This window comes from Sus scrofa, chromosome 6 (assembly GCF_054392235.1).
Source record: "Sus scrofa isolate SSC_HxYL_T2T_F1_AM1 chromosome 6, Sscrofa_HxYL_maternal_Yorkshire_Landrace_v2.0, whole genome shotgun sequence".
NCBI lineage: Eukaryota > Metazoa > Chordata > Mammalia > Artiodactyla > Suidae > Sus > Sus scrofa.
The window spans coordinates 64211202-64227643 of NC_139388.1; the positions used below are offsets into that span (position 1 = coordinate 64211202).

At 43.0% G+C, this 16442-nt stretch overlaps 1 protein-coding gene across 6 annotated transcripts in view; it reads left to right on the forward strand.

Moving 5' to 3' along the window:
- Positions 1-644: 644 nt before the first annotated feature.
- The window catches only part of NLRP9 (NLR family pyrin domain containing 9), a 32734-nt gene continuing 16936 nt past the window's right edge, over positions 645-16442 (forward strand). For 3 of the 6 annotated variants that reach the window (XM_013998807.3, XM_084962177.1, XM_084962179.1), the window contains exons 1-4: positions 645-1194; positions 8206-8542; positions 11071-12634; positions 15257-15418. In XM_013998807.3, coding sequence (XP_013854261.1) covers positions 8263-8542; positions 11071-12634; positions 15257-15418 — 2006 coding nt within the window. In that variant the 5' untranslated portion in view covers positions 645-1194; positions 8206-8262. The remainder of the gene's footprint in view (positions 1195-8205; positions 8543-11070; positions 12635-15256; positions 15419-16442) is intronic. The other 3 variants (XM_005664855.4, XM_005664858.4, XM_084962178.1) reach the window with 1 other exon arrangement.

The window sequence follows — 16442 nt, forward strand, 5'->3', positions numbered from 1 at the left end:
CTCAGTGCATCAACTTTTGATTAGGCACGATGATTAAGTCCTAGGGTTTCGTGCAATATCATGCCTATAACTAATAATACTGTGCTGAACACCTAGGAATTTGAGAGTAGAGCTCGCATGGGCAGTATTCTCATCACAATGAAAAACAGACATTTGCAACTTCCATTGCTCTTTCTATCTGGATCCAGTTATTCAGGAATATTCATTGGTTTGCTAGGACGTGAATGTTGCATTTTAGGAGCTGCTGTGAAAGTCAAGAAGACACACAAGGTTGCCTCCCTTAGGAAGCTTATACTATTGAAGTCAGATATTCAGAGTATGAGCAGAAGTTTCCCGCTACCAGTCTCCAAATTATCCCTTAGTGGCAGAGGGAGGGACTGCATTGTATAGGGAGGGCTTTGCAGTCCCCTCTATAATACAATCACCATGGAATTATCCAGGAGCCAGCAACTCCTGAAGGAAGTCGTCCCTGATGCCTGAAGGAAGATCATTCACACCTGAGGTGGGAGAACAAGCCTAAACAGCTTCACATCACCTGCTGAGTCTGGCAATCAAGGGTCACGCCAGCCAATGGGAAGAGAGAGTCCATGGCCAATCAAGGGACAGGCATAGCCTTTTAGGCTCCGTTTCTACAGCTGTGCTTTGATGGGTACCAGCCAGGACGATCAGGGACCTGCTTGGGTGAGGAAGTCATGTCGCTGACCTGTCTTTGTCTTCCTTTGCCTTTCCCTCTCAGGGCTTCCTCCAGGTTGGAATGCATAAGGAGCAAGGTAGAGGGGTCCCGGAAAAGATCAGGTTTCCTCTTTGTTTTGGCCAAGCTGGGGTCAAGGGAAAAGGCTTTAAACTCACAGAGAGGTGGTGCATCCAGCACTTTCTCTCCTTGGGGTTCGGGTTTCTCCGCGTTGAGAGAGAACGGGTTTTTGCAGGCTGCCCTGTGGCTCCCTATTTTTATGACATTGAATTGGAGGTGTAGAGGATTGGAAGGCCTTGGATACGGGAGACCTCGGGAGAAATAATGAGAATACCCAGCGCCAAAGAGCTGTTTCTGACTTGGCTGTCTGTGGGTTCTGATTGTGAGATTCATGTAACCTGGGGAGACAAGTGAAAAACAGAACTTTGGCAAGGGGCAACCATGAACCCAAGAAGGCAAAGAGCAGGCAGACGGAAGACTTCGGTTTGGGACCTGTTGCCATGGTAATTAGATGGATAAGTTTTGAGCGATTACCATCTTAATTTTATGCTAACTTGTATGTAAATTCTTTGCCCCTCATGATTGTTTCACATGACCACAGAAGTTCTGTGAGGGTGGGCGTGAGCCAGGTGACACAGTGTGTGAGGCAGAAGGCAGGTCGTGCCAGGGACCACGAGTAACTGCACCATGAAAACGGAATGTGTGATGTGAGCCTAAAGTCTGCCTGACTGAAGTTTCTGAGGTGTTAGCGAGTGTCCATGAGGCTACCAACCTCACACCTGGCCCCTGTTGATAGGGAGAAGGGGCAATTAAGCAGCCAGTGTTTCAAACGGCTTTAGGAATTGCCAGCTTCAGGAGGTTTCAGCTGGAAAAGGAATGAGGAAGGAATGTTGAGAGAAAAAGTTGAGAACACAGGAGAGTTTTAAAAAACCGTAAAATAGCCAGAAAACAAAATTTGACGCATTTCACCACTTCTAAGAGAACAGTTTTGGAGTTCCCACAGTGGAGCCGTGGGTTAAGAATCCGACTGCAGTGGCTCAGGTTGCTGTGGAGGCGTGTGTTCGGGCATTGCCGCAACTGCAGCTCAGAGGCCGTCCCTGGCCCAGGAATTTCCATATGCCCTGGGTGTGGCCATAAAAACACAACCAAACAAAAAAGAGTACAGTTTCAGGGCACTGAGTCCTTCACACTGTGACACAACCATCCTCTGCAGAACTTTTTAATCCTCCACCAACTGAAATTCTATACTCGCTAAGGAACTCCCTCTTTCCCTTCCCCCAGCACTCCTCGAGTCTTTCTGTCTTTATGAACTTGACTGTTCGAGGATCTCATATGTGTGGAATCACACAATGCTGGTGCTTCTGTGTCTTCTTTCACTTGGCACAATGTTTTCAAAGCTCCTTTGTGTTGTCACCTGTGTTAGAATTGCGTTGCTTTTAGGGCTGAATGATATTCCGTGGCATGTGCGGACTGTCTTTATCCGTTGGTGAATTTTGGGGTTATTTCTACCTTTTGGATGTTGAGAATAATACTGTTGTGATCATTTTAAAGATTTAAGAAAATGTTGACAAGTGGTGGTGATTGTTTGCAAGAGGTGCAGTGGAAGGGCCGCAGGTGTTGGGGAAAGGGGAACTGTGGAGACAAAATGGGGTGCCCAGTGTTGACCATGAACTTGGGGGTCCACGCGGAGGAGGGGCTTGGGTCTAGACTACAGTGGCTGAGTCAGAGAGATGGGCCAAGTGCACCTGGCAGTGGACTCAAGGCAAAGTGAGGGATGGTGGAAGCAAGGGAGATGGGTCTTGGGTGCCCTCATTATTCCTGCTTAGGGAAACGTGGGTCTCCGAAGGGATGCCTGTTGGAGTATACATGGCTTCCTCCGCTTCCTACCAGGAGAAGGGTAAGCTGTCTCCCAGCAGGCGGGACTTCCTGCAGACCCCACTCACTGTGGACTCTATGGGATCCGAATAATCGATTGACCAAATAATTGGGCCATTACTTAACTCCCCTCTGATTTACTCCTATTTAGGTTTTTGCCTTTAAAAGGGATTGAAAACAGTGCGGTGTTCATATGCATACACGAGACCTTGGAATATATGGGCAGATGCTAATTTGGAGTGAACACCAGGAAATAAAATTGCAGAGTTGAGAGGAAGATGCATTTTCCATCTTTATTTTTATTTTACTTTGTCTTTTTAGGGCTGCACCCACAGCATATGGAGGTTCCCAGGCTGTAGCCACTGGCTTACACCACAGCCACAGCCACGCCAGATCTAAGCCGTGTCTGAGACTTACACGGCAGCTCACAGCAACGCTGGATCCTTAACCCACTGAGTGAGGCCAGCAATCGAACCTGCATCCTCATGGATGCTAGTCAGATTTGCTTCCGCTGAGCCACCATGGGAACTCCTCTATTTTTATTATTTCTTAAATTGAAGTACAGTTGATTTACAATGTTGTGTTGGTTTCATGTGTACAGCAAAATGATTCATATCTCTGTCTCTCTCTATATATACTTTTTTAGATTCTTTTCCCGTATAGGCTATTACAAAATATTGAGTGTAATTCCCTGTGGTCTACCGCAGGTACTTGTCGGTTGTCTATTTTTATATAAGAAGTTTGTATCTGTTAATGCTAGACTCCTAACTTAGCCTTCCCCACTTTCCCCTTTGGAAACCAGAAGTTTGTCTTCTATGTCTGTAGTTTTATTTCTGTTTTATAAATAAGTTCGTGTGTATCGTTTAAAAAAGATTCCACATATAAGCAATATTGTATGTATCTCTTTCTCTGACTTATTCACTTAGTCTGGTCATCTCTAGGTCCATCCATGTTGCCCCAAATGGTGTGATTTCATTTTTTATGGCTGGGTGAAATGCCAGTGTGTATTTAGATCACACCATTGTCCAGTCATCTGCTGATGGACACTGAGATTGCGTCCATGTCTTGGCTATTGTAGATAATGCTGCAGTGAACAGTGACGTCCATGCATCTTTTTGAATTAAGATTTTCTCTGGATTCATGCTCAGGAGTGGGATTGTAGGATCATATTGTAGCTTTAATTTTGGTTTTTTGAAGAATCTGCATACTGTTTTCCACAGTGGTTGTACCAATTTACATTCCCACTGACAGTGTAGGAGGGTTCTGTTTTCTCCACACTCTATCCAGCATTTGTTCATAGATTTTTTTTTTTTTTTTTGTTGATGTCCATTCTGTCTGGTGTGAGGTGGAACCTCATTGTAGTTTTGATTTGCATTTCTCTCATGATTATTTATGTGGAGCATCTTTTCATATGCCTTTTTTGGGGTGTATTTTATTACTTTTTTAAAAATTTATTTTTATTGTTTTGCTTTTTAGGGCCGCATTTTTTTTCTCATAGCATGTGGAAGTTCCCAGGCTAGGAGTCAAATCAGAGCTACAGCTGCTGGCTTATGCCGCAGCTATAGTAATATGGGATCTGAGCCATGTCTGTGACCTGTGCCACAGCTCATGGCAACTGGATCCCTAACCCACTGATCGAGGCCAGGGATCAAACTCACATTCTCATGGGTACTAGTCATATTCATTTCCCCTGTGCCACAATGGGAGTTCTCAAGAGTACATTTTTTTTTTGTCTTTTTGCCTTTTCTAGGACCGCTCCCAGGGCATATGGAGGTTCCCAGGCTAGGGGTCCAATCGGAGCTGTAGCCATTGGCCTACACCAGAGCCACAGCAACACCATATCTGAGCTGCATCTGCGACCTACACCACAGCTCATGGCAACGCCGGATCCTTAACCCACTGGGCAAGGCCAGGGATCAAACCCTCAACCTCATGGTTCCTAGTTGGATTCGTTAACCACTGCACCACAACAGGAGCTCCCCACGAGTACATTTTAATATCCAGCTGGACTACCCCTTCGCACTTCCCAGTTTGTCAGTTTTCTTCAGAACTATGGGTGTTAGAAAGTTTTTCTCATATGGATTTGTACATCTCCTGTTGAATTTAGTCATAAGCACTTGAATTTCTTGATATAATAAATGAGTTTTCCTCTAACTTCAAATCCTCTAAGTGGGTATTGTTTGTATCTCTAAGAAGACTAATAATTGCTCTATGCTAATTTCATGTCCTGAAACTTTAGTGAGTTAAAAACATTTTTACTGAAATGTCATTAACGTATAACACTGTATCAGTTTTAGGTATATAATCTAACAATTATGTATATACACATATGTGTGTATCTGTATCTATGCATACATATGTGTATACACTGTCAAATGATCAGCACAGTGAGTTATTTTCCATCTATCACCATATACAGCTTCGATTTTTTTCTCGTGATGGAAACTTTTAAGATCTACTCTTCTTAGAACCTTACTACTTTGTAAAAAATAATACAAATTTTATCATTGAATATCTGGCGTTTTCCAGGATTTTACTGCTGACTAAAGATTTAAGGAATATTCATGACCCCTGTTCAGCAGAAAAAAAAAGTTACGCTCTTAGGTCGTCAGCAAAGAAAGATAATTTAACCTTTTTCTAAGATTCATGCCTCCAACTGATGTCTGTTTTCTAATTTTTTCCTGATATCACCAGGACACAAGTCGAATAGTAGTAGAAAGGCCTGGTCATCCTGGCCATTCTTACCTTGTTCCTGGTCACAGCAGGCGTGTCCCAAGTGTGTTACCACCTTTTTGATTAGCTTTTTATTTTCTCTGAGTCTTGTTTGCTGATGGAGATTTTTGGATGATAAACTGTGAATCTGTTCATGTCTGAAATGGTTTACTTTTCTCTTGCGCTTGAATGGAAGGTACCACCCAGCAGGGACGCCTCAGTCAACAACAGTCTGCTCTAAATTATGGGCATATTTTTCCCTGGTATGACATTCAGGGTTGTCACAAATTGACTTTACACAAATGGATTCTTACTTTCTCGAAGACCAGAAAATGATAATCTGTGCATTGATGGGGAATGTGTATGGGGTGATGATTAAATATTAAATTATCAAAAAAGTGCATATCATCCCTTCTTGGTAGTAAACGGCTTAATTTCTGAGAGTCTAAGACCTACCCTGTCTAAAATAAGAGCCACTAGTTACCTGTGGGGATTGAGCTCCTCAGTGGGTCCAGTGAGACTGATGAACTGAATTTTTCATTTTAATTAATGAAAATTTTAACTTTAAAACTGATACTCAATTCCATTTCTGGAAGTAAATAACTTGAGAATTTAATTTTCCCAATTGTGTATTTTGTAAAATCTAAGAGGCAATCAGGTCTTTCCAATGATAATTTAGCATCTGAATTAAGGGATTCCATAAGTGTAAAATACACACTGGATTTTGAAGACAGTATAAAAAAGAAAATAATTAAAATATTATTTCCATGTTGAATTGCTATTTTGGACAAAGTTAAATAATGTTAAAATTAATTTTATATTTGCTTAAATGCTTTAAAGGGGTTACTAAAAAATTCAGAATTACCAACACGGCTCTCAGTGTATTGGACAGTACTATAGACTCTGGACTTATCTTTATCTTTTGGAATTATGAAAAATTAAATATCGTGTTCTTTCCTCTTTGATTTTCCTTACCACTTGGCAAGGTCTTTTTATTCATTTTTTTATTAATTCAATTTATTTTTTATTAGGGAATATATTTAATTTACAGTGCTGAGTCAATTTCTGCTGTACAGCATAGTGACCCAGTCATTTATATATAGAAGATACATATATATATATGTGTATATATATGTCTTCAGATCTGGAAAGCTTTCTTCCATGAATTCTTTCTTTCCCTCTATTTCCTGTTTTTTTTTTTGAATGCATATATACACACTCATTCTTTTCCTCCTTATCATCCTTTATGGTCTATCCCAAGAGACTGGATGTAGTTCCCTGTGTAATTCAGGACAGGATCTCATTACTTATCCATCCTAAATGTAATAGGTTGCATCTACCAGCCCCAAACTCCTCATCCTTTTCACTTCCTCCCCCTCCCCCTTGGCAACCACAAGTCTGTTTTCTGTATCCATCGGTTTGTTTTGTAGATAGCATCATTTGTGCTGTATATCAGATTCCACATATAAGTGATATCATAGGGTATTTTTCTTTGTCTGTATGGCTTACTTCACTTAGTATGAGAATCTTTTTTTTTGTGTGTACGTTTATGTATTTTTATTTTTTTAAATATTTCTAATTTTTACATTGTTATTTCCCCAGTACAATTTTTTTCTTACTGTACAGCATAGTGACCCAGTTACACATACATGTATACATGCTTTTTTTTTCACATTATCATGCTCCATCATAAGTGACTAGACATAGTTCCCAGGGCTACACAGCAGGATCTCATTGCTAATCCATTCCAAAGGCAATAGTTTGCATCTGTTAACCTCAAGCTCCCCAACCACCCCACTCCCTCCCCCTCTCCCCTGGCAACTGCAAGTCTATTCTCCAAGTCCATGATTTTCTTTTCTGTGGAAAGGTTCATTTGTGCCCTATATTAGATTCCAGATATAAGTGATATCACATGGTATTTGTCTTTCTCTTCCTGACTTACTTCACTCAGTATGAGAGTTTCTAGTTCCATCCATGTTGCTGCAAATGGCATTATTTTATTCTTTTTTATGGCTGAGTAGTAGTCCATTGTGTATATATACCACATCTTAATCCGTTGTGAGGTCTTTTATTCTGAAGATAAAAATCTTTTCTTCAGATCTGGAAAGCTTTCATCCATGAATTCTTTCTTTCCCTCTGTTTCTTTTTTGTTTTGTTTGCTTGGAACTTCAGTGATACAGGTGTTGACATTTCTGCAACTATTAACACTTTTCCTCATTTCTCTTTGCAGTGAGTTCTCAGTGGCCGTGCTTTTGAGAAATGTAATTCCTTGACGCATCATCGAGATGGCTGTTCAGAGTTCCTTATTTCTGTCCAGGACCACAGTATATAAGCAGTAGTGCCCTTGGATTAGTCTTTTCCTGCCCTCATTTTGAAATTCCAAATTTATTTTTCTAGCCATGGTCCTGTTTTCGATCTTTCAGGGTCATCCAAACTTTCCTGCACCAAAGACAGAGGTTTAACCTCTTGATTCTTCAAAGTCTTTAAAACATAGTCTACCTAGAGCAAAAGCTGTTATCCTTCAAGGAATACAGCATCACATGGTCTTTTGAACTTGAGATAGAGGCTCCTGTGACAACACAAGGTCAATATACAACACTTTTCAAAAGTGTCTGAAATACACAGTGGAGGGCACAAGGATAAAGATATCCTAATTTTTCCTTCCCTGGCCATACTGATAAACCCCAGCTTTGTTATGATTTTAGGTAGTTAAAATTCCCCCTGACATCTGGCTTAGTATCAACCCCATTTGCAGTTGCTAGCACTGTGTGAATTCGCATGCATGATTTTGGATCATTGAAGGATGGGGCACATTCCCCAAAGGAAGCTGGGAAGATAGGTTTTAAGCAAGAAAGGCACCATAGCAATCATTTTAAACTATTTGAAACTGCTGAGACTTAACTCCATCATGGCCTCATTCTCTCTAGGTATCACTTCTTCCTTGCCTTTTTCTGCCTCCACGCTCTGCAATCCTGTGAGACAAGATGGCTGAATCTTTTTTTCCTGACTTCGGCTTGTTGTGGTACCTGAAAGAGCTCAAAAAGGAAGAATTCTGGAAGTTTAAGGAGCTCCTCAAGGAAGCGCCTCAGAAATTTGAACTCAAGCCCATCCCATGGACGGAGCTCAAGAAGGCTTCAAGAGAGCACCTATCAAGGTTACTGGGCAAGCATTACCCGGAAAAACTGGTGTGGGAAGTGACACTGAGCCTGTTTCTGCAGATCAACCGGAAGGATCTCTGGACGAAGGCTCAGGAAGAGATCAGACGTAAGTGTAGTGAAAGGGGTGTGGGGCCGAGACCCACGGGGGAAGGTTGGCTTACTGGGAGCTTCTAACAACGAAGGTCAGGTGGTTCCTGAGTGAGTGGCTACACCTCCATCCACACCGAGACTCTGTCATGGGTTAATAGGAGCCTCAGAAATAGCAGAAGAGCAAGAGAACTCTGGCCCGAGATGGAGGGTGGGCGAGTGTTGTCCTGAGACAGACCTTTCACGTACGTGTCATCCCCTCACTCCTGGGTCCAAGCCGAGTCAGAGCTATTGTAGGAGATGATCTGAGATTTGGTGTCAGTGCAACCAGGACTGCAGAGGTGCAATTCCATTAGGGTAGCTGCCTATCCTTTTGACCAGACCTGCACAAGAGACTAGGAAGGATCCTAACATGAGGAAATAATTACAAAAAGCATATATTTCTGCTACTTCAGAAAGCACTTTTTTTGAGGGCGGGGGGAGGATGCTGGCAGCATATGGAACTTCCTGGGCCAGGGAATGGACCCGAGCCACAGCGTTGACAACGCTGCATCCTCAACCCACTGAGCCACAAGGGAACTCCTGGAAGACGGTATGTATAACGTCTTTTCAATCTCACCACAACTCTGAGGTTTACCAATAAGAAAAATGCAGGCCAACCGTGTCCTCTCATTTTAGGTGAATTTTCTAAAGGGGACAGATCTGACCCCAAACCAGTTATTTGTGATTCATTATATCCTCCTCTGGGAGGAGAGGTCTTTTTTTTTTTTCCCTCAGAAAATAAGATCAGTTGAGTTAGAAATCCTGGAAAACAAAGGGACAAAAGATCAGACCCATTGCCCATTAATTTTTTCCTCTCTTTATGTCCTCTTATTTTATATGTTTTCTTATTTTTGAGTGTTTGAACCTAAATTGGAGTTCAGGAACATAGAAACTCTTCCAGTAGCTTTATACATTTAATTTTTCTGCTCTCAAGATTCTCTCCTCTATTTTCATGGCTTTATCATGATTTTTAAAATTTAAGTGTATATACATATTCTTTTTTTTTTTTTTTGTACTATCTTCCATGATGTTCTAACCCAAGAGATTGGACTTAGTTCCCTGTGCTGAACAGGAGGACCTCATTGCTAACCCATTCTACATGTAAGAGTTGCATCCTACTAGCCCCAAAATCCCTGTCCATCCCTCTCCCTCCTGCCTTCCCCCTTGGAAACCACAAGTCTGCTGTCTATGTTGGTGAGTCTGTTTCTGTTTTGTAAGTAGGTTCATTTGTGCCAGAGTTTAGACTGCACATGTAAGTGATATCACCTGGTATTTGTCTTTCTCCTCTGACTTAATTCGCTTAGTATGAGACTCTCTCCTTGCATCCATGTTTATATATGTTAACCCCAAACTCCTAATTTATCCCTCCCCTTCTCCCTGACATTACTCATTCTCTTTTCTTTCCTTCTCTTTTTGCTTTCTAGGGCCATACCCACAGTACATGGAAATTCCCAAGCCAGAGGTCAAATTGGAGCTGCACTAGCCACTCTACACAGCAGCCACAGCAATGCCAAATCTGAGCCACATCTGTAAACTACACCATATCTCGTGGCAATGCCAGATCCTTAACCCACCGAATGAACCCAGGGATTGAACCCGCATCCTCATGGGTGCTAGTCGGGTTCATTTCTGCTGAGCTGCAAGGGGAACTCCTGAAATTACATATTCTTAGAGACAAATATTCCTCTGCCCCCGAGAGAGAAAAGCTGTCTTCTTCCTCAAGCTCCGTTCTGAGCCGAGCTGCACATTCTGAAACGGAGCTGGCCATGACCTTGGCCTGGGAGACATGCAGAAATGCCTCACCCACTGTAGTTCATATTCTTGAATGCAGGGTATGGCCCTTGTCTACATTGTGTGATTTTGTTTACTTCTCATGTGTAGCCTTGGACATGGACAGTTCATAGAGAGGGGCGGGTTGAACGAGTGATGGCTCAAGGGCGCATTTCTGAAATTAACCTGCCATCAGGAGGGTCTCAAGAGAAATGGGCTAGACTTGACAGCAAGTCGGACAACGAAGGGGCAGGTGCCTAACGGAAAATCACGAGCCCGATGAGTCGAATAACACAAGTTCTGAACACCTTCCCCCGCCCTGTAAACAGGGCATAGAATGAATTTGAATGGATTGTTGAGGAGGTAGAAGGTACAGTGGCAGTAACAGCCTTCTTGGCTCTGATTCCTGGCTGGCCCCCCAGTAAATGAAGAGCAGTGCTTATGAAGTCTTGGCCAGAGAGCTCCCCACTTCTGGCCGAAAGTGCCACTTCTAAGTATTCACGCTTTGTGTGGGCTGTAACTCTGAGCTGGGCTTCCTTGCATTTGATCAGCCATTTCCATGGACATGAATTGGGATGGATGATGGTCCTGACAAAGCTAAGTGCGTTAGCCCGGGCACCTGTGGGCATACATCAGTCTTTGCACGTGTGGTCGAGAAAATCTGTAGGGTGGTTCTGAGTATCAAAGATGGCGTGTCTTTTTTAATGGTCTTGTATGCTGTCCTTGTTAACGCAGACAAGCTAAACCCATATAGAAATCACATGAAGAAAAAATTCCAACTCATATGGGAAAAGCAAACGTGCCTTCACGTTCCCGAGGATTTCTACAAAGAAACGATACTGAACGAGTATGAACAACTCAGGGCTGTCTACCTTACTGCAGATGAGGCTGGAGAGTGCTCACCCACTGTGGTCTTGCAAGGTCCTGAAGGGATTGGAAAAACGACGCTTTTGAGAAGAGTGATGCTGGACTGGGCAGAGGGACTTCTATGGAAGGACAGATTCTCCTTTGTCTTCTTCCTCAATGGCAGTGAAATGAACAAAATAACGGAGACCAGCCTCGTGGAACTTCTCTCCAAGGACTGGCCTGATGCTTCGGAGCCGATCGAGGACATTTTTTCACAGCCAAGGAAAATCCTGCTCATCATAGACGGCTTGGAGGAAATGGAATGTGTGCTGACGCTTGGAGACAGCCTGGCCAGTGACTGGGAGCAGCGGCAGGCGATACACTGTATCCTGAGCAGTTTGCTGCAGAAGAAGATGCTCCCAGAGTTTTCTCTGCTTATCGCACTAGGAAAGATGGGGATGAGAAAATACAGCATGTTTTTGGAGCAGACAAGATGTATCTTTCTCACAGGATTCTCTGAACGCCAAAAGAAGCTGTATTTCTCCTATTACTTCCACGAGGACAATAAATCCCTTCGAGCCTTCAGTCTTGTGAGAGAGAAGATACCGCTGTTGGCCTTGTGCCAAAGTCCCTTCGTGTGTTGGCTGGTCTGCACTTGTTTGAAGTGGCAGATGGAGCGAGGAGAAGACCTTGAGATTGCCTGTGAGAGCATCACCTCCTTGTATGTATCCTTTCTGATAAGCGCCTTCAAATCAGCGGGTGACAACTGTCCATCCAAGCAGCACAGAGCCCGTCTGAAGAGCTTGTGTACTTTGGCTGCAGAGGGAATGTGGACTTGCGTGTTTCTGTTTGGTCCCGAGGATCTCAGAAGGAATAAGGTGTCAGAATCTGACACCTTGATATGGGTCAACCTGAGACTTCTTCAGAGGAGTGGAGACTACCTTACCTTCAGCCATCCGTGCATCCAGGAATTTTGTGCTGCCCTGTTCTATCTGTTCAGACGGCCCAAGGACATGCCTCACCCAGCCATTGGAAGTGTGACCCAGCTCGTTGCAGCAGCCGTGAATGAAGCCCGGACCCTCTTGTCCTGGATGGGGATATTCTTGTTTGGATTTTCAACTGAGAAAACAGTCAGCATGCTGGAGGCATCCTTTGGTTTCCCACTGTCCAGAGAGATCAGGCAGGAAATAACCCAAAGCCTTGAAACCTTAAGTCAATGTGAACCTATTGAGGATGTGGTGGCTTTTGAAGAATTGTTCAATTGTTTGTTTGAGGCCCGGGAGCAAGATTTTGTGACCCAAGTGATGAATTTCTTTGACGATTTTAACATTTATATCGGGAGCTTAGAACAATTGGTAGTCTCTTCCTTCTGTCTAAAACATAGCAGCAACTTGAAGAAATTTCACCTGTGTGTAGAAAACATTTTTTCAGAGGAATCTGGATCCGTCTCAATGTAAGTCCATCTACACACTGGTCACCTGGTCACCCTAACTGCATGGGGAGGGGAAGGTGGGCACTGATGCCTTTGGATACATCAAATAGACCTCATGCTTGATGAGAAATACTTGTGTCCCTTCTGTGCCCTTCTCTGTAGTCTCCACTGTGTGCAGAAACCAAGTGCTTTCCCACCTAAGAACAAATAAAAACCTTTTTAATTAAAAACAACAACAACAAAGGCACCCCAAAGTGAGTCCATCTGCTAATGCCCTCTCTCCTGCCTACTCACACACTATGCTTGTAGCTTCTTCCAGTCCCTGATGGGTATTTCATAAATCATTGTACTTGTCCTTAAAATCATGGCTTTTGTAATCAGAGACGGTGATTTGAGTTCTTGCTTTGCCACTTGCTCGCTGTACCACTGTGAACTGTGATGAAATTTTTCTGTCGGTATTAATAGGGGCAAAATCTGACTTACTTCATAGGGCCAATGCAAACTTGAAAGGTAAGCAAGGTAAGCAGTCTTTTTTTTTTTTTTTTTAATTGAAGTATAGTTGGTTTACAATGCGGTGTGAGTTTCAGGTGTGTAGCAAAGTGATTCAGTTGCATGTGTACATGTACATCTATTCTTTTTTCAGAATCTTTTCCCTTAGAAGTTACCGCAAAATACCGTGTGGAGTTCCCTGTGCTGTGCAGTAGGTCCTTGATAGTTAACCAATTTTATATGTAGTAGTGCATGGATGTTAATCCCCAAACTCCTCATTTGTCCCACTCCCTCATCTTTCCCCTTCGGTATCCATGAATGTGTCTTCAAAGTCTGTGGGTCTGTTTCTGTTTTGTAAGTAAGTGCATTTGTATCATTTTTAGATTCCACGTATGAGTGATATATGATATTTTGTCTTTCTCTAACTTCACTTAGTATGATAATCTCTAGGTCCATATGAGTGGCTGCAAATGGCATTATCTCATTCATTCTTATGGCTGAGTAGTATTCTGTTATATATATATAGAAAGGTAAGCAGTTTTTTAAATTTTTAATTTTTTCATTACTCAATGAGTTTATTGCATTTATGGTTGTATGATGATCATCACAACCCAATTTTATAGGATTTCCATCCAAACCCCTAGCGCATCACCCCAGCCCCCAACGTGTCTCATTTGGAAACCATAAGTTTTTCAAAGTCTGTGACTCAGTACATGTTCTGCAAAGAAGTTCATTCTGTTCTTTTTTCAGATTCCACATGTAAGTGATAACGTTTGATGTTGGTATCTCATTGTCTGACTGACTTCACTTAGCATGATAATTGTTAGGTCCATCCATGTTGCTAAAAATGCCAGTATTTCGTTCCTTTTAATGGATGAGTAATATTCCATTGTGTATGTACCACATCTTCTTGATCCACTCCTCTGTTGATGGACATTTAGGTTGTTTCCATGTCTTGGCTATTGCAAATAATGCTGCAGTGAACATTGGAGTACATGTATCTTTTCAAGTTGTGGTTTTCTCTGGCTAGATGCCCAGGAGTGGGCTTGCTGGACAAATTGTGGTTCTATTTTTAATTTTCTGAAGCATCCCCATACTGTGCTACACAGTGGTTGCACCAGTTAACATTCTCACCAACAGTGTAATAGGGTTCCCTTTTTCTCCACACCCTCTCCAGCACTTACTGTTTGTAGACTTTTTGATGATGGCCATTCTGGCTGGGGTAAGGTGGTACCTCATCGTGGTTTTGATTTGCATTTCTCTAATAATGAGTGATGTTTAACATCTCTTCATGTGTTTTGTGGCCATCTGTATGTTTTCTTTGGAGAATTGTCTGTTCAGATCTTCTGCCCATTTTTTGATGGGATTGTTTGTTTTTTTGGTGTTGAGCCTTAGGAGGTATTTCTAAATTTTGGAGATTAATCCCTTGTCAGTTGATTCATTTGCAAAGATTTTCTCACATTCTGTGGGCTGTCTTTTCATTTTGTTTAGGGTTTCCTTTGCTGTGCAGAAACTTTTATGTTTAATTAAGTTCCATTTGCTTATTTTTGTTTTTACTATCATTACTTAAGAGGTGGATCTGAGATGTTGCTGTCGTTTATGTCAGAGAGTGTTTGGTTTATGTTTTCCTCTAGGAGTTTTGTAGTGTCTTGACTTATATCTAGGTCTTTAATCCATTTTGAGTTTATTTTTGTGGATGATGTTAGGGAGTGTTCTACTTTCATTCTTTTCCATGTGGCTGTCCAGTTTTCCCAGCACCACTTGTTGAACAAGCTGTCCTTTCTCCATTGTATATTCTTGCCTCCTTTGTCATAGATGAGTTGACTGTGGATGTGTGGGTTTAATTCTTGGTTCACCTAACACTCAAGTATTATCACTCCCAGGGAGGAGGAAACGGAGGCAGAATGAGGTTGAAGAACTTGCCTAGGATCTTAAAACTCAAGATGTTTCAGATGGGGGCTCATCACTCTGGCTTTGGGGTCCTCTTCCTTGACCACTATGCCAGGTTGACTCGGTGTACCTGGCTGCTGCTCTCTTGGTTCAGGCTTGACCAGTGGTTGGCGTTGAGGGCCCCTGGGGAGGGTGTTGTCCTGTGTGGAGAGTGTCTTAAGTTTCATTGAGTCACTGGAGAGTCACGGTGTTTGTCCTCCACAGCGACGTCGAGAAGCTCTCCTTCTGGCGAGATTTCTGCTCGGCGCTCACCACCAGCGAGAACTTCGAGTTGCTCGATTTGGACTCCTGTCAGTTCAACAAGGCCTCCCTGGGGATTCTCTGTAAGATGCTGGCACAGCCCACTTGTAAACTCCAGAAGTTTGTGTAAGTTGGACCTTAACCCGGACTCATTTAAAAACCTGAGCTCCAATCCATTGTGTTGAAAGAAAGTTCCCAGCTCTTTCCTGGGTGGAGATAACTGACTGAGTGAGACGTAAGGGGTTGGGGAGACAGGGGGACTTGGGAACTGAATGTGGTCAAAAGCTCACTTCCCAGGAGCTTAGGCTCCGTTCCCAAAGCCTGGTTGAGGAAGGCCACTTTGTCTAACGTGAGTGGTTCCTAGAACCATGCCTTCCTTGCCATGGCGTGAACCCACGTGTATGGTGCCAGTTAGCTAGGAAGCTGCAAGTTCATGCTGACCTGGAGCAAGCTCGGGTTTTGTTTTAGAAGTCGCACTGGCATTTAGGGACGTCGGTTTGGGCTGTACAACTAGAGTGTTAGAATCCAGGGGTGTGTGTGTGAACTGTGGCCCCCATTTTGGCTCTTCTTGAACAGATGTTTTAACCGTGGTGATGGGTACCTTAACCAACATGCTTGGAGAGTCCAGGAGATGATAGTTCTGGTGGTGGGTGATGTTTTCCTGGCTGCTGATGGATTGAGAATAGATGTTTCCTACAGAACAGGGGAGGAGAGGGTGCTGAGGGCAGATGGGAAAAGAGCCCTGCATTCAGAAAAGAGACAAACAATGACTAGCACAGAGACCAGTGAGCAGGTGTAGAACAAAGCTTCGGCACAGAGCTGGTAACTTTACACGCGTGATCTCCTTTATCTGTTAATCCACACTGCCGTCTTGGTAACTGTGTGAAGCACCAGAAGCAGAGAGAAGCTCGCACTCCTTCTCTGATACTTTGATTACTTTGGTTTGCTCATCAACCCTGCAAGCTTACTGCTCTCAGGTTAAGTGGAGCTCCTCCTTCAGCCTAACTGGAACTTCTTGCTATAGATACCAGGTCTTGAGAGCCAAAGAATTCGGCAAAGCTGGGAGTGGTCTCTGCCTAAGCCTCCAAGGGGGAGACGTGACATGTCTGCTTACGCTCATACCTGCAGCAGCCAGCAAATACAGAGCTTT